Source organism: Capsella rubella, unplaced genomic scaffold (genome assembly GCF_000375325.1).
Source record: "Capsella rubella cultivar Monte Gargano unplaced genomic scaffold, Caprub1_0 scaffold_1, whole genome shotgun sequence".
Taxonomy (NCBI): Eukaryota; Viridiplantae; Streptophyta; class Magnoliopsida; order Brassicales; family Brassicaceae; genus Capsella; species Capsella rubella.
The window spans coordinates 16,947,495-16,963,126 of record NW_006238923.1 but is presented as its reverse complement, the minus strand read 5'-3'; the positions used below and the strand labels follow the sequence as shown (position 1 = coordinate 16,963,126).

At 37.0% G+C, this 15,632-nt stretch overlaps 7 protein-coding genes, 1 long non-coding RNA gene and 1 pseudogene across 8 annotated transcripts; 4 read left to right on the top strand and 5 right to left on the bottom strand.

The window, feature by feature from the left end:
• The first annotated feature begins 749 nt into the window (after positions 1-749).
• On the top strand, positions 750-1,932 carry LOC111832443. The gene is made up of 3 exons (XM_023788764.1): positions 750-1,348; positions 1,641-1,770; positions 1,858-1,932. The coding sequence occupies exons 1-3, from the start codon at positions 750-752 to the stop codon at positions 1,930-1,932; spliced, it is 804 nt and encodes a 267-aa protein (XP_023644532.1).
• Positions 1,933-2,204: 272 nt separating this feature from the next.
• Positions 2,205-3,637, top strand: LOC111828661 (annotated as a pseudogene).
• Positions 3,638-5,064: 1,427 nt separating this feature from the next.
• On the top strand, positions 5,065-6,375 carry LOC111828745 (mitochondrial import receptor subunit TOM6 homolog). Its single transcript, XM_023777432.1, has 2 exons — positions 5,065-5,333; positions 6,218-6,375. The coding sequence occupies exon 1, from the start codon at positions 5,143-5,145 to the stop codon at positions 5,305-5,307; it is 165 nt and encodes a 54-aa protein (XP_023633200.1). The 5' UTR covers positions 5,065-5,142; the 3' UTR covers positions 5,308-5,333; positions 6,218-6,375.
• LOC17898239 (putative FBD-associated F-box protein At5g56440) lies at positions 6,291-8,373 on the bottom strand. Its single transcript, XM_006306380.2, has 3 exons — positions 8,287-8,373; positions 7,083-8,108; positions 6,291-7,009 (listed from the first exon to the last, which is right to left on the bottom strand). Exons 2-3 carry the CDS (start codon positions 8,055-8,057, stop codon positions 6,710-6,712), a joined length of 1,275 nt encoding a protein of 424 aa, XP_006306442.2. The 5' UTR covers positions 8,058-8,108; positions 8,287-8,373; the 3' UTR covers positions 6,291-6,709.
• Positions 8,374-9,020: 647 nt separating this feature from the next.
• Positions 9,021-9,929, bottom strand: LOC111828746. Its single transcript, XR_002832515.1, has 2 exons — positions 9,835-9,929; positions 9,021-9,286 (listed from the first exon to the last, which is right to left on the bottom strand). It is a non-coding gene; the product is annotated as an uncharacterized LOC111828746 (long non-coding RNA).
• LOC17898855 (CASP-like protein 5C3) lies at positions 9,286-10,135 on the top strand. The gene is made up of 3 exons (XM_006305684.2): positions 9,286-9,557; positions 9,627-9,759; positions 9,851-10,135. The coding sequence occupies exons 1-3, from the start codon at positions 9,427-9,429 to the stop codon at positions 10,043-10,045; spliced, it is 459 nt and encodes a 152-aa protein (XP_006305746.1). The 5' UTR covers positions 9,286-9,426; the 3' UTR covers positions 10,046-10,135.
• A 165-nt stretch (positions 10,136-10,300) lies between these two features.
• On the bottom strand, positions 10,301-11,411 carry LOC17896963 (30S ribosomal protein S17). Its single transcript, XM_006304250.2, has 3 exons — positions 11,135-11,411; positions 10,825-11,015; positions 10,301-10,548 (listed from the first exon to the last, which is right to left on the bottom strand). The coding sequence occupies exons 1-2, from the start codon at positions 11,294-11,296 to the stop codon at positions 10,827-10,829; spliced, it is 351 nt and encodes a 116-aa protein (XP_006304312.1). The 5' UTR covers positions 11,297-11,411; the 3' UTR covers positions 10,301-10,548; positions 10,825-10,826.
• A 465-nt stretch (positions 11,412-11,876) lies between these two features.
• Positions 11,877-13,408, bottom strand: LOC17897247 (protein SRG1). Its single transcript, XM_006304448.2, has 4 exons — positions 13,124-13,408; positions 12,799-13,046; positions 12,382-12,712; positions 11,877-12,292 (listed from the first exon to the last, which is right to left on the bottom strand). Exons 1-4 carry the CDS (start codon positions 13,355-13,357, stop codon positions 12,050-12,052), a joined length of 1,056 nt encoding a protein of 351 aa, XP_006304510.1. The 5' UTR covers positions 13,358-13,408; the 3' UTR covers positions 11,877-12,049.
• A 628-nt stretch (positions 13,409-14,036) lies between these two features.
• On the bottom strand, positions 14,037-15,596 carry LOC17897037 (protein SRG1). The gene is made up of 4 exons (XM_006306250.2): positions 15,298-15,596; positions 14,969-15,216; positions 14,559-14,886; positions 14,037-14,480 (listed from the first exon to the last, which is right to left on the bottom strand). The coding sequence occupies exons 1-4, from the start codon at positions 15,526-15,528 to the stop codon at positions 14,244-14,246; spliced, it is 1,044 nt and encodes a 347-aa protein (XP_006306312.2). The 5' UTR covers positions 15,529-15,596; the 3' UTR covers positions 14,037-14,243.
• Positions 15,597-15,632: the final 36 nt, after the last annotated feature.

Below are 15,632 nucleotides of genomic sequence, written 5' to 3'. Positions count from 1 at the left end.
AACCGTAGCAGTTTGCAACGAATGTGTAACACTTTTTGCAACTTACACCTGAATTAGATACTAACTTGCGACCCTTTACCAACGCTCGACGGTCACAAAACCATAAGAGGATTGTAAACATGCTTGTGTTTACGTATTTACGTTGATATGATCAGAATCATTTATAAAAACGATTTTAAAGCTTTACATTTGAATATTAAAATACAAAAATTTCAGAATATGTAAATCAATTTAAAGAATGTTTGTAATTTTGTCAAATTTAAGAAAAAAACCAACAAAAACAATGTTTGATACTCTTAAACTCATACAATATACTGTAATACCATCATAAGTTCTTATTAATGCTTGGGTTCATCAGTTATGATCAAAACGAATAGAATTCAAAATTTTGCATTGTGACCAAGAACAAACCGTCACTAAACCGTAACAGTTTGCAACGAATATGTAACGTATTTTGTGACTAATTACCTAAATTAGATACTAACTTGCGACTCATGTGCTACGGTTCTCTTTATTTTTCTAATTTTTTTGTGAAATTTGGCTAAGTGTTGAGCGCGTTATCTTCCCCCCCTTTTTTTACTTTGTCTCTCTTTTGTGACTAATTTGAGACCCCCTTTCGTTAATAACAAGGAAAAAGACTTAAACGTTTTCTCATTTATATCGATCGTTTCTCAAAATCGATTTAGGGTTTCTCAAAATTCTCTCAACTTTCTCCTCTTCTCATTCTCTTCTGAATCGATTCTTCTCTAATGGCTGGTAAGGGAAAGTCTACAAGAGGTCGTGGAGGAAAATCTGCTGCTGGTGTTAGGGTCTTCCATGGTGAGAGTTCTCGGGGAAGAAAAGGAGCCACAATTGTTCAGGTCCAGAATGTTGAGAGTTCACGCGGAAGCAGAGAAGCTAGAGGAGTTCGGATCTCTTCTGGTGAGCATTCTCTCGGAGGTGAAGAAGCCAGAGGTGTTCGGATCTCTTCTGGTGAGCCTTCACGCGGGCGTAGGAGTGGTATCGGAGCGTCTTCTCACTCCTCGGTGGCTCGATCGGAGTCACAGTCCGTGACCCAGTCAAATAGACAACTTCCGACACAATATCCAGCCAGGGTACAACCACCGTCTCGTATTCCTCAACGTGCGCCTCATGCTCCTCAACCAGTGCTGGAGGAAGATGATGAAGAGGAAGATGAAAATGATGAGAACCATGATCTTAGTCCTGCTGAAGAAGAAAATCCCGAGGAAGAAGAAAACCCTAATGACGAAGACAGCCAAGCTTTGTTAAACCGTTTGCTAGCTCTTCCAGGCCGACAACATCTACCTCTTCTGTCAAAGGATCCTATCCCAGGCGTTGAGACTCTTTGGTAATGTCTCTCCTTTTCTCTTTTTCATATCATTTCTCATATGAGTTTGAGGAACATAACTTGTCTGCTTTAGTCATCTAGAAAAGTAACTAATTGCTGCTTTGTTTGCTTTATTTTGATCTCAGAACTTAACTTTTTTGTTGGACTCTTTCTAATTCTTTGTTGCTTCAATAAGACATTAGTTAGATGAAATGAGTTTGATAAGGACTGATTCTAGTAATATTTTGGTGTGTGGTGTCATGTAATGTCTACTACTCTCTTTAATAAGCACTAATACTTTTTTTTGTGGCAGGTTCAATAGGCACAGAGGTATACTTTCCCGAGCGATTGCTGGAATATTTAGGAGGAAATTTGATGGTCCTTACTACAGTTGGAAGGTCACTCCTCCATCCATTCGAGAGAGATATTTCAGGACTTTTGCGGTAAAATGTCATATAGCTTTAAAAGTGTTATTATCACTCATGAATGACTTAGTATCTTTGCTTACTTAACTCTTTTGTATTATGTAGCGGAAGTTCAACTGGGATAGTGATATTACTGAGCTTGTTAGAGATGGATTCTTGGTAATAGCCAAGAAGTGGTAAACAACCTATTTGGATTACGAATACACTGTGGGCTAAGATGCTTGTTCATTGGAACGACCCTGATGTAATAGCTTGTTCATTGGAACGACCCTGATGTAATAGAGAGGAGCTCAAATGCTTCACAGAGCAGAAACTCCGATCGTGTCAGAAATCATTTGTGCAAGTTCATCAAGAAATGGTAATACTTCTCTGTCCATAAAAACAATTCACTGCACTTATATTCAGATATTGGTTTCTTGATTTTAACTAGTTTCATTTGCCTTGAAGGAGGAAGAATTAGGACGCCCTGTATCACTTGGCGAAGTGTTTATGCGAACACATACTCGAGCTGACGGATCATTTGTTGATCAAAAAGCTAAACAAGTAGCTGAGCACTATGAGAAGACGTTAGAAGAGAAGCTGTCTGAAATTGACGAGGATGGTCCAGAAACTTCTTCTGAAAATTCAACTCAACGTACTCTCAGCATTAGTGAAAAGAATGAGATCTTTCTTAAGGTAATTCTGTAGTACTCATAATTTGTTAAGCATATGACGCTTGTTTGTTATTGGTGTGAATTGCTTTGTGGTTTTTCATCTCTTTATGTACATGATAAACGTATGATACTTGTTGTTGGTGTGAATACTGATGGTTCTCTATTTGGTCTGAATTTTTTGTTGCTGGTCTGAATTTTTTTTTGTTTTGTTTTGCTGATCTGAATTCTCTGTTGCTGGTCTGAATGTTGTTGGTTTTAAAATTGGTTTAGTTAAATTTTGTTTGTTTTAGTGTACTGAAACAGATGAAAAGGGCAACCCTTTTGGCTTGGGATCACTTGTGGAGACACTGAAGAAAGGGAAAAGAAAACAAGCTTATGAAAGCTCTTCTTCATCAACAGTTTTGGAGCTTCAAGAACAACTTCGTCGCAACATGGCTCATCATGAGGCTGAGAATGCACGACGTGAATAGGAGCACCGACAAACGCAAATGCAGTTGCAAAAGCTTTTCCTCTACATGAAAGGCAAAGATCCAGAATTTGCATCTTTTCTGGTTTCTTCTCCAACTGTACCTGCAACCACAGCTGACACCACACCTGCAGCCACCGGACAATCAGCCACTGCACCAGCCACTGTGACAAGTACTGAACCAGCTGCCGTGACAGGTTCTGCACGTGCCACCTCGTTTGGTTAACTTTACTATACCGCCGTATAAGTGACAACCAGTTCACTGGTACTATACCAGATTTCATCCAGCACTGGACAAAACTTGGGAAACTGTAAGCATTACTTTCGACGAAAACTTTCCATATCGGTATTTTTTTACTTATAAAAGATTGAAATGTTTGTTTTGCTTCATCAATAAGGGTTATACAAGCAAGTGGTTTAGTTGGACCTATTCCTAGTGCCATTGGTCCTCTGAGAAAGTTATCAAACTTGTAAGTACACAAACTTTAACGTGTTAATCACCTTCAGTGATGTATATTAACTCTGCTCTACATTTTAAATTCTGTAGGAAAATAAGTGACTTGCCCGGACCAGAATCTCCATTTCCTTTGCTACAAAACATGACATCGATGAAGACATTGTGAGTTTGAGCCTAAAAAGAATTCGATAAATATTAGTTTAGTCCACCAGTCCCATAACCCCTTTGTCTAACCTTCCTACTCATAAACATGATATGCTTAACTATTTGGTTAACTTTTTGTTATGAAGAAATAGGATGTTTATTGTATGATTAGGATGATGGTTTCTTTGTTAATTTATGATTAGGATGATATTTAATTTAATTAATTGGGTTTTAATGTTGTATTTCGTCATTTATTTAGATTGGTAATCAAATTAGGTCAATTAAACAAGATTCTTAGATGCCAAAATATCACCAAATTGTGACCATTTTAAATTCAATATACAACCCAACTAGTTGCACAAATGTTACAATATCAAACGACTTTCAGACCGTATATATTGGGTCATAAATTAGTCGCAAATTTTAAACACACATTTGTGACTGTATTGTAACTGAAAGAAGTATTACGTCTGATTATTAAAGGTCTGTAAAACGTCCCTTATTAACGACTATATTTCACAGTCATAGAGTGGTCGTACATTTGCGACTATTTCAGGACTAATATATTTAGCGACCATTTTTTAGCGACCATCTGTTATAGTCGTTAAGTAGTCGCGAAGTAGGTGTTTGCGACCATTTTATGACGTTACTCGGAGTCGCAAATGACGTGTTTTCTTGTAGTGTAAGTATCAAATAACACCAACCATATGACCAGTTTAAACTGTCTGAATCAAATTTTTTTTTTTTTTTTTTTGGTTTTTTTTTTCGATAACTCATGATCCCAAAGGCTTTGTAGGTCCAAAGACTAATCTCCTGTGACCGGGGAAAACCATGTTAAATCTCGAATCCCTGTGGCCAATGCTACTCGAACCCAGGTGGCGGGACTTACCTCCCTTTACCACTGTACCAAGACGACTTGTTTCAAATTAATCTTTCATACAATTTTTTTTGATATTGCAACAAAATAACTTTAAGGTTTTCTTCAAAAAATCTGGCAAATATCATTTCTCACTAGTTTACTTTTAATTTACTACGAAATCTAGTATAATCCGCGGATAACTGTTGGCTACAACTTTCAATTTTTAAAAATTAGGTTAAATAATCTATAAAATCAAACACTCGGAGAAGAACCCTAAATTTATAGAATTTTAAAATAATTAATGAATATCACCATACAAACTCTTTGAAAATACTCAAAAATTACTTTACACATTAAATTCGACCTAGTACATTTGTATTTTTTAAGTTGAAATATTTGAACAAAAAATTATTTAAAGTTTTTTTTTTCAGAAAAAACACAATAGATAATAACTGTAAAAAGACATAATATTTTTTTTATTAACTCAACTGTTTTTATTTGGTAGAGTGATAGAGTCGTATAAGTGATTTTTTTAGCATATACAATTTTAACCAAAACGACGGTTAATGATTTTCATAACTAAAGAAAATTAAAACCGTCCAGATCCAAAATTAGGCCCATATCTTACGATCCAAAATCAGTGTACTAAAAGGCTTTAATTTAAAGCCCAGATCCAAAATTAGGCCCATATCTTACTGTAAAAAAGGAGGAGACGGCAAATTAATTGAGGGTTAGGGTTTTAGAATCACAAAAAAAAGCTCCACAATCTGAGAGAAGAGGAAGAAGAAGAAGAAGAAGAAAGATCGCAGCCATGTTTCCAGGAATGTTCATGCGAAAGCCAGATAAAGCCGTGGCCTTGAAGCAGCTTCGTACTCATGTAGCTCTCTTTGGCAGCTGGGTTGTCGTTGTCCGTGCTGTTCCCTACGTCCTCTCGTATTTCTCCGATTCCAAGGATGAGCTCAAGATCGAGTTCTAAGCCTCTGATTCACTTTGAATTTTCAGGTCAGGATACTAAAATTCTCGGATTCTATCAAATTTGTCTCCCTTTTGATATTATTTTGCTTTGTAGATTCTGACTTTTAGCAAGATTTGTGCTGATAGAAATTTGATTAAATTGATTAGCTTTGAGGCGTAATGCTATAGGATCGAGTTATGGTACTTGCTTAAGTTTGATCAGAAGTAGAAACTGGAAATTTCAGTGCATATTGATGTTTGGGTCATTAATCTGCTTCAGCTTATGTATTAGGCTCACTTGTTGATACAAGAATATCATATCTAACGATGTATCCCATGGAGACTTAGGTATTGGTTATGTTATGCTTAGGCAAAAGCTGGTTTGATTCTTTTGTTCTGGATTGGAGTTTTCTTGAAGGAACCTTGATGTGAATTTTTGATATTTTTGGAACATGTTAGAACAAGATTGTGTGTAGTTTAGAATGTGATTTTAAAGGTTTGTCGAGAATGTGTGTGATCTATACATAGATTCCTCATATGCCATATTAAGATCTCTCTAGTCTGTATTAAACTAGGTTTTTAGAAGCCTTACTAATGAGAATAAGTTCCCAAGAATATATGTTTCAGATTATGACTTAATAAGTTATCTAACATACCGAAATATCCCTTGGAGATTAGGGGTTGTCTGACTGTAATTATTAATTAAGCAAAAGCTAGTTTGCTTCTTTTGTGGTGGCATGAGAGAGAGTCTTCTTGAAGGAACATTAATGTTAATCTTCAATATTTTCTGAACATGTTAGGACAAGATTGTCTGTATTGAAAGTTGTCAAATAATCTAAGTCATATAAATTATGTTTGTGATCTCTCTAGTCATATTGAGATCTCAAATGTCTTGAGTTTGCTAAGCCGCTATCTTCTTTCATCTTGTGCAGTGTTGAAGCGGTGAGGTAGATGCAGCATGAAGCAATGGAAGACATTGTATTTGTTTTTGTAATCTTCTTGCTCTTTGGATCTGAAATAACCTAGTCATGAGACATATAGTTATATAGTGGTTTACTATTGGTATTTATTTTTGGTTTCTGTTCTTCTCGTCGACTCTCTCCTCCAAATTCCAACGAATTACCTTTTGAGACTATCGACCATCAATTCTACCATTTATTAGCATTTGCAAAATTTACTTCTCAGATCCATTTTGGTGAGGTGTTTTAACCGTCAAAATTTTAGTGAAGCTAGTAAATTCTGAGGTGTTGTCTTGTAATTTTCTAAAAATCAAGGATATACAATTGAATAAGAAAAAGGGGAGAGACTCTTCTTACTTGCACTGAAATGTCATTGCAAAAACACCCACAAAACTTAGTTAAGATATTGTTAAAGTGGCTACAAACCAAAATGCTAAGCTAAGAAGTGAAAGAAATAAAAATCTATTAATATATCAATGCTTCTCCGGGCAGAACCTCAAGCAGACATTTGCTAGAACAGCTCTGCCTGGATGCCAAATCTGTCAGCGTACAGTAATTTTCTCCCAAATTGGTGATCTTTCCGGATATGGTCATCCTCTTGAGGTGGCTAGCCTTGTCAAAGATGTATATCGCTGCTTCTTTTTCTTCTTCTGTTCCTTTATATCCAATCCACTCAACAGTTTCGAGACTCGACACCAAACATTCAGGAACAGAACATGGTTGCTCCCACTGAGCTGCAACATCTCTAAACAGGCCGCAAATTCTCTGACATATAAACAAAAATGAGATATAGAGAAGCTGCAATAAACGTATTTATGAATGGAGTAAAATAACTTACATTGTTTAACCTCAGAACTCGCAGTTTAGGGGAATGTCTGAGTAGAAGGCATAACCAATTTGATGAGCACTTAGTACATAGCTCTAGATACTCGAGCTGGCAGAGATACTCAAAAGATTTTGCCATTAAAAGTTGTCCTCCGCCAGCTGAGGTAAGACACAAGGAGAGGTGTTTGGTTGAGATTAGACATTCCATGAGCTTCTCAGAGTCCTCATGTCTAATCTTGATCTCTGCCTTCGCCAACTTGGGCATTTTCACTAACGAACGAAACCGACTAAAATTATCCAGAACTTTTAAAGTCTTTAGAGAAGGAGTAGTGAGGACATACTCGCGATCATCTCTTTCTCCATGGAAATCTGGTCTCTGCATGATATATAAGCTTTGCAATGACGGGACCGCAATTGTGAAGGTCGTCACAAAGTCAGCGAGCCATCGACGTACAGTGAGGGTTTCAAGGATAGGGCAAGCGGATAAGAGCCTATGAACAAGTTCATCCCCGGAGAGGAAACTGACACATAGCAGGGACAGATTCTTGAGGGATTGGAGAAATATTGTCGAAGGAATATCCCAAATCATCACTTGTTGAAGGCGTAAAACCACAAGGCCTTTACATGTAAACAAGCTCACAGGACACGGCATGGGATTTAAATGGAAACGATAGTGAATAAGCTCAAGATCACGCACGTGTCTAGCAACTGCGATATCAACCCATCTTTCATGTGCTTCAGGTTCACAATTATCCCCAAGTCTGAGATGCATTGTTTCTAGAACTGGAGATTTGCTTAGCAGCAAAAAATTGTCAATAAAATCTGAACCTGTCGCATATAATGGAGTACCATAGTCAAGCCTTGGAACCAGTTTCCACAGAGAAATCCATCGTTTAGACAAAAGACTCGTGGCAATAGCCTCTTTTGTCTTAAGCAATGACAGTATCTTCACGAGCAAATCGTCGCAAAGCTCACAGATACTGCTCATATTATTAAAACCAAACTTCAAATCTCCTCTGCTCGCTCTAAATTAGCCTCACTGATAAACATAACAACGCACAAAAAAATCAGACCAAAAGAAAAAAAAAAAAAAAACCTTGGAAGAGACCTTAACGGCAGTAGCAAAAGAAGAAGAGAAGAAAGAAAAAGACCGCTAATTAAATCAAATCAAGGTTCACGATAACAAGACTTAGTAAATTCAACGAGAAAGAACTAACCTTTTTCTTACTTATGTCTCGTATAGAGGATCAGGTTGAGCTTAGATCAGCTATAAGCTTTTCAACCCTAACTTTTGTGAATCATAGTTTTTTGTTTCGTTTTTTTTTTTCTTTAGTGATTGATATTAATCATGTAAAACCATAAATTTGGGAGCAAAAAATTAGGAAAATAGCGATGAGATGAGAGTAAATTAAGAAATTTTAATAAGACAAAATAAATATATAAAATATCAATTTTATTTTTCATTTAACTGTAACTAAATATGTATATGTTTTACATGACAACTGTAACTAAATACATCACAGCATCCAAGAGTGTATTTTTTGTCCATGTAATATTATAGTGTACGGGGTTGAGGTTGAACTAACATATTAAACATAACACCAACAAAAGATTTCTAAATTTAGCTATGAAATTATTATATTACCATCAGCTAATTATCTAGGCGTAATATGTTTCATTCTATATCAGCAATATATATATATATATATATATATATATATATATATATTGTTTATACAGTTCGGATATCTGTTAAGAAAATCTGGATTATTTGTCAGATATCTAATATGCTATATAAGAATTTTAAAATTAATTATTAAAAAAGAATAAAGATAATATTTTTTTATTTTTTTATTTTTTTTTTGTAAACCAAAATAATTAAGATACTTTCATTGCAAATATAGTAATGGTTGAGTTGGTTTGGGATGAATTCCAAAGGTGGTTTGGGATAAAATAAAATTCAAAAAGTAGGAATTAAGAAACGAAGAAGGAAGGAATAAAAAGTGTTGCATAAAACAGTTTTCTCCGACATTTGCTCTGCTTTGTCTGATGAATACAGACCACAACTCTTTCAACATGAACAGTCTTCTCTTTTCCACCATTCGTAACACTCACAAACAACGTGCGAACCAGAAACACTAGCAACTTGTCTCACTTTTATTTCTCCTTCTTCTCCTTCTTCTTCTTCGTCATGATCATGATCGTCATCTCTTTAGTCTGCACCAGAAAACGAAAACCCAGATGATTTAATTGAAAATCCCACAACATCTTCCAGACCCATGTCAAAAGTTTCCATCTTTATCGAGTTTTAAATTATAAAGCGCTAGCTTTCGTGCGACACAAGCGAAACGCTGGTGATGGTTGAGGTTCCTGGTTCTGTGGGCACAACCGCAAGCCTTTCCTTAAGGGTAGGGCAAACGGTATTAGCATTTGGCGCTCTTCTCTTCATGACCATCGGTGTTCGCTTCTACCAATTCACTGCTTTCTGGTAAATTGGCTCGTAATTCTATATAACATTCTCTTATGAACCCTAACAATCCTACAAACAAATCTGCAGCTTCCTGGTGACGATCATGTCTGTAGCTATACCATGGAATCTGACATTAGCAATGGTCGATATCTATTGTGTCCTTCTCAATCAACCATTTCAAAAGCCACGGATCCTCCTCGCTATCTCTATTGGTGATTGGGTAACGCTAGTATATATCTAGTGCTTACTGAGAAAAAAGTATATAAAAAAAAACTAGTTTTCGATTCGAATTCACCATTTTTGTATTGCAGGTGGTGTCTGTTCTAGTGTTGGCTTCAGCTTCATCAGCAGCTAGTGTTGTTGATATTCTGCGATCAGACGGATTTTCTTGCCCTCCAACAATCTGCAACAGATATCAATTTGCAGCAACATTAGCTTTCCTGACTTGGTTCTTGTCTCTTTCTTCTTCCCTGTTCAATCTCTGGTTACTTCCCTCTCTGCTCTAAAACAAAACTTAAAATAGATAGGTAGCAAACACAAAATTGTCTATAGAAGCTCAAGTCTTTGTAACTTGATAGATATATCAAGACTCGTTATCAAAAAACTTTATAAGAGATATCTAACTAAAAGACAGATTCCCATAATCTCAGACGTTGAGGAGCAAAGAAAGAGTGAAAAGACTGATTTTTACTGATCTTTTAGTTTAGCATATTGGTGTAGCCACTCCAAAGAGGCATTTAATCAGCCTTCACTCACGCCCGAAATGACAAAAAAATTTAGCAACAACTCATCAGTATCTCACACTTTTGCTGAAACATGAATGCACTAATTTACCAAAATGACATAAGAAGATCGAGTTTCTTAACAGTGTTATTATCATCATATAACTAATAATCATCTCAGGAAACCTAATACCACAGACATGATCAAAAAGCATCAACTTCGAGTACAGTGCCTATGTTGTTTCATAGACATCTCTCCCATTCCATGCACGTTTCTCCTAACAAAACTGCAATAAGAGGAAAAGAGGGATGATCAGGCTAACCATAATGATAGATAAGGTATAGAAGCAAACAAGAAACAAATATGTTAATCTACAAATACATTGATTCCACAACGTAAAGTGATGAAGTGTTCAAGTATCTAATAACAAGATGCATATTGTCACACAGCAATACTACCCACTAAAGAGAGATATAATGGTAAAGGAGAAGCTGCATCTAAGCCAATTCTCATCAAAGCAGCTCCAAAAGATATCTCAGTAGCAGAAGACTAAATCAATCACCTTTAAGTAGTAGATGATGGAGGAATCTGAGACTGAGCAGAAGAGTCAGCAATGGAGGCTGAGGAAGCAGAAGCAGAAGCAGCAACGGCAGCAGCAGCAGCCTGAGGTGAATAGATTCGAGCTTTCTTGATGATTTCTGCAACAACCCAATGCTTATGCTTGCTCAATGGCCTTGATGGATCCAATTTCACCTGCACATGAACCAAATCTTGAATTTTTTCTAAGTCTAAAAGTTTATTCCAAAAGCATACTTCAAATGGCTGAGACCAAAACATTTCAAATAGGGAAGAAGGAAATGAGAGTGAATTACTCGATCGCCGATGTTGCAAGCGTCTTTGTCGTCGTGCGCCATGAATTTGGAAGTACGCTTGACGTAGCGGTTGTAGAGCTTGTTGTGGAAGAGTCTATCGACGGCGACGACCACCGACTTTTGCATCTTGTTCGATACCACTGTGCCTATTACTGGCTTCATTTTTATCTCCGATCAACCAAGTCTTCCAAGAATGAACCACTAGAAATTGGACGGCCAAGAGCGATTGTTACCGGAAAAAAAGATACAAAATCTTCGCCTGAGAATCTCAGATCGGAAGAGATGATGAAATGTTTTGGTTAGTCTAGGGTTTTTCGCTGGGCCTCTTTCAATTTTGTCAAATGGGCTTTTTAAGAATCAATCATTAAAGCCCAACTTAATCAACTAATTATCGTAAAAGGGCCTCGGTTATAAAATCCAAAATGTATTTTTTTGGTCAAAGCTTTAAAAACTTGGTTTTGCCTAGTTTCTTACACAAGTTCTTACTTACCTATTGGCTATTGCTTTCCAAAAACTAATTCAATCACATTCACTATATACTGTACATACATGTAGGAGGGATTGTTAGATAAATGGGCACTCAAATATTCAAGTATCGATATTGGAGACATCTTCCCTAATAGGACACTTCACTTGAGGTATTCGGAATCTCGATTTATTCGGGTACATATGGAGGAATGAAGACCAAATTTTAAAAAATTCGATTAGGTTCGAATATTGTAACTGAGGAGGTAGAACCGAATTAAAATTCAGATTGGCTTAATTGATATAGGTGAATTTTGTTTATAGTTTAGCGACTCTTTAGTCTTTATTATCTCAGAATTGCAACACAACACATTGCAGCCTCACAATCCAAGTTCCAAACAAACAAACAATCCCATTTGTGAAACCTAAAAGGAGACTTAAAGAGTATATTTAATTAGATATAAATGCAGCTTCAATAGTTCTTCGACCTTGATGATAGTACTTGTGGTAGAGCTCCCCATAATTGGTAACAGTTTTATACAATCTTGGTCTTGCCTCAGACACAAGCCCATCCGCTGGCTTAATCTCATTGTCTCGATCCGGTACACAAAATGTTGCCACAGATATCCTATCCTTTTCTCCGTTTGTTACCACTCTATGAAATGGGCTCTTGTATATCCCATTGCTCATTATCTAACCACAAACACACAAACACAAGATTATGTCAAACCTACACTAATCAACATTTGAAATATCATATACAATCTACATGATTAAGTTACCTCCATTTGATCTCCTAAATTGATCACGATTGTATTAGGGGGGAATACTGGAGCTTTATACCACTTCCCATCTTTGAGAAACTGAAGCCCTTCCACATCTCTGTCGGGTAAGAGAAGAGTCATAGCCGAGCCATCACCATGCGGTTTAATCCCAATAACCTTGTCTGGCCTCGGACATGGAGGAAAGAAATTGAATCTTGTATTCATGAAAGCATTTTCTCCATACATCTTTAAAAAGCAATTCTCTTCCAGTTCCAAAGCTCTAGCCATAGCCTTAAAAAGTTTCTCAATCATCACCCGTTGCTTCATGGTGTATTCATGTAAAGTTTCACTGAAGAAAGAAACTTTTGTCAAAAAATCAAAAGAGTCAAATGAACCAAGATCAGCTTAAGTAACTCCAAAGTATGGATTTTTCACCTAAACCCGGTTGGGACTTGAGGCCAGAACTTAAGTTGACGCTTATCTTCAGGGTAAGTAGTGAGAACCAAACGGTCGAGCCAATCAAGAACTTGATCATTAGCCGGAATCACATCGTTTCCATATCCTTGGATATTACCTGTCTCTCTAGCGTACTTGTGTTTCTCTTCGGTCGGAAGCGCAAAGAACTGCTTGGTTAGCTTGTAAACCTTGTCAAGTAACGCTTCACTGATCCCATGATTCATCACCTGCTTACTTCTATCAAGAACTTGTACAGAATCTGATTCATGACACTTTAATCATCACTAAAGTAAGAGAGTCAAACCTGAACAACCCCCCACGTAGAGAGCGCCGAGTGAAGTTTACTTAACTCTTCTCGACCGTCTTCAGAAGAAGAGAAGAGAAGACTGAGATCGATGGCCGGAATATCCATCTCCGGCAATGGAGTGTTAAGAGGTTGACTCTTGCCATCGTCTGCGGATGCGTGGAGATATTTCTCCGGTAGTTCTTCGCCGGCTGCAACCATTTCTTGGACAGTCTTGAACTTTGGTTTCTCCATGGTTGCTACTGATTTTAGACGTTCTTGAATTTGATGAGCAATTTGGGTTAAAAGATAAGATGACTTTGTTGTCAGTTTATCCCAAAAGATAAAACTATATATTATTACTTTTTTGTCGGCAGTTGGACCAAGATCTTGAGCAGCTGAACAGGATCTTGATAATTTTTTTGAACAATATTATTAAATTATTTTACAGAGAAAAATATTGATACAGAGGAAGAGAGGATTATATAATAGAGGCAAGTATGTTATTAGAAAAACAAACAAATCATAGTACGACTACAAGATGGGCAATTATTGTAGTTAAGATTGAGATACATACACATCATATAACTTGACAAACAAGGAAACCTACCCATTTATAAAAAAACTATTCTCTAACTTCACGGTGTAGAAGAAGCTAAGACTCTTCAAACAAAACCTCCATGCAAATTACTTTTGGAGTTTCAGTTTTGTGTATGTGTTCTCTTCCCATTGATCTTGTCTCTATTAAGATCAATGGGTACAAGACATTCTATATATGTGTTCTTATCAGTTGGTTATATATAGTAATGGTCCCAATTTTTTCTAATTGGAGCAACAAGTTGGTGCACAGGTTTACTCATCCAGTGCTGCCTTAAGCTTGACCCTACTATCCGCACTTACCCTAAAATAGCAAGTTTGGGATCGAAGAAAGATCGGTTATTAATCTCTTTCGTCTTATATATTGAGTCGTACCTCACTTAGTTTGCTACACAAAACATTCTGTTTTAAATAGTATTTGGTATAGGGAAACTTGCTTTAGAGTTTAGACTCCCTTATTGTCTCAGAATTGCAACACAGCACAATGCAGCCTCACATTCCAAGTTCCATTTTACAAACAGACCCATTTTTGAAAAGTATATTATCAGATCAATGCAGCTTCAATAGTTCTTCGACCCTGTTGATAATACTTGTAGTGGAGCTCCACATACTTGGTCACTGTTTTATACAATCTTGGTCTTGCCTCAGATACAAGCCCTTCCGCTGGCTGTATCTCTTTGTCTGGACCCGGTACACAAAACGTTGCCACAGATATCCTTTCCTTTTCTCTGTTTGTCACCACTCTATGAACCGGACTCTTGTATATCCCATTGCTCATTATCTGACCATACACAAAAGATCATTATGCCAAACCTACACCAATCAATCTTACAAAATCATATCTATATGATTAAGTTACCTCCATCTGATCTCCTAAATTGATTAGAATTGTATCAGGGACTATTGGAGCTTTATACCACTTCCCATCTTTGAGAAACTGAAGTCCTTCGACATCTTTGTCCGGTAAGAGAATAGTGATAGCCGAGCCATCAGCGTGCGGTTTAATCCCAATAACCTTGTCTGGCCTCGGACATGGAGGGAAGAAATTAAATCTTGCATTCATGATAGCAGTTTCTCCATACATCTCTAGGAAGCAATTCTCTTCCAATTCCAATGATCTAGCCATAGCCTTAAAGAATTTCTCAATCACTACCCGTTGCTTCATTGTATATTCATGTAAAGTTTCACTGAAGAAAGAAACTAAAGTCAAAATCAACAGAGTCCAAATGAACCAAGATGGTGTTGAAATTGCAAAGTATGGATTTTTACCTAAACCCTGTTGGGACTTGAGGCCAGAACTTGAGTTGACGCTTATCTTCAGGGTAAGTAGTGAGAAACAAACGGTCGATCCAATCAAGAACTTGGTCATCCGACAGAATCATATCGTTTCCATATCCTTGGATATTACCTGTCTCTCTTGCGTACTTGTGTTTGTCTTCGGTCGGAAGGGCAAAGAACTGCTTGGTTAGCTTGTAAATCTTGTCGAGAAACGCTTCAGTAATTCCATGATTCATCACCTGCTTACTTCAATAAGAACTTGTACATATTCTGATTCATGACTCTGATGTCTGATCATCACTAAATTAAGAGAATCAAACCTGAACAACGCCCCATGTAGAGAGCGCAGAGTGAAGTTTACTTAACTCTTCTTGACCGTCTTCGGAAGAAGAGAGGAGAAGATTGAGATCGATGGCCGGAATATCCATCTCCGGCACCGGACTGTTAAGAGGTTGACTTTTGCCATCGTCCGTGGGTGCGTGGAGATATCTCTCTGGTCCTTCACCGGCTGCAACCACCTCTTGAACAGTTTTGAACTTTGGCTTCTCCATGGTTGCTACTGATTTTAGAAGATCTTGACTTTGATGAGCAACTTAGGACAAAAGACAAAGCAGACGATCTTGACTTTGTAGTTTGGCATTTATCTAAATACAGG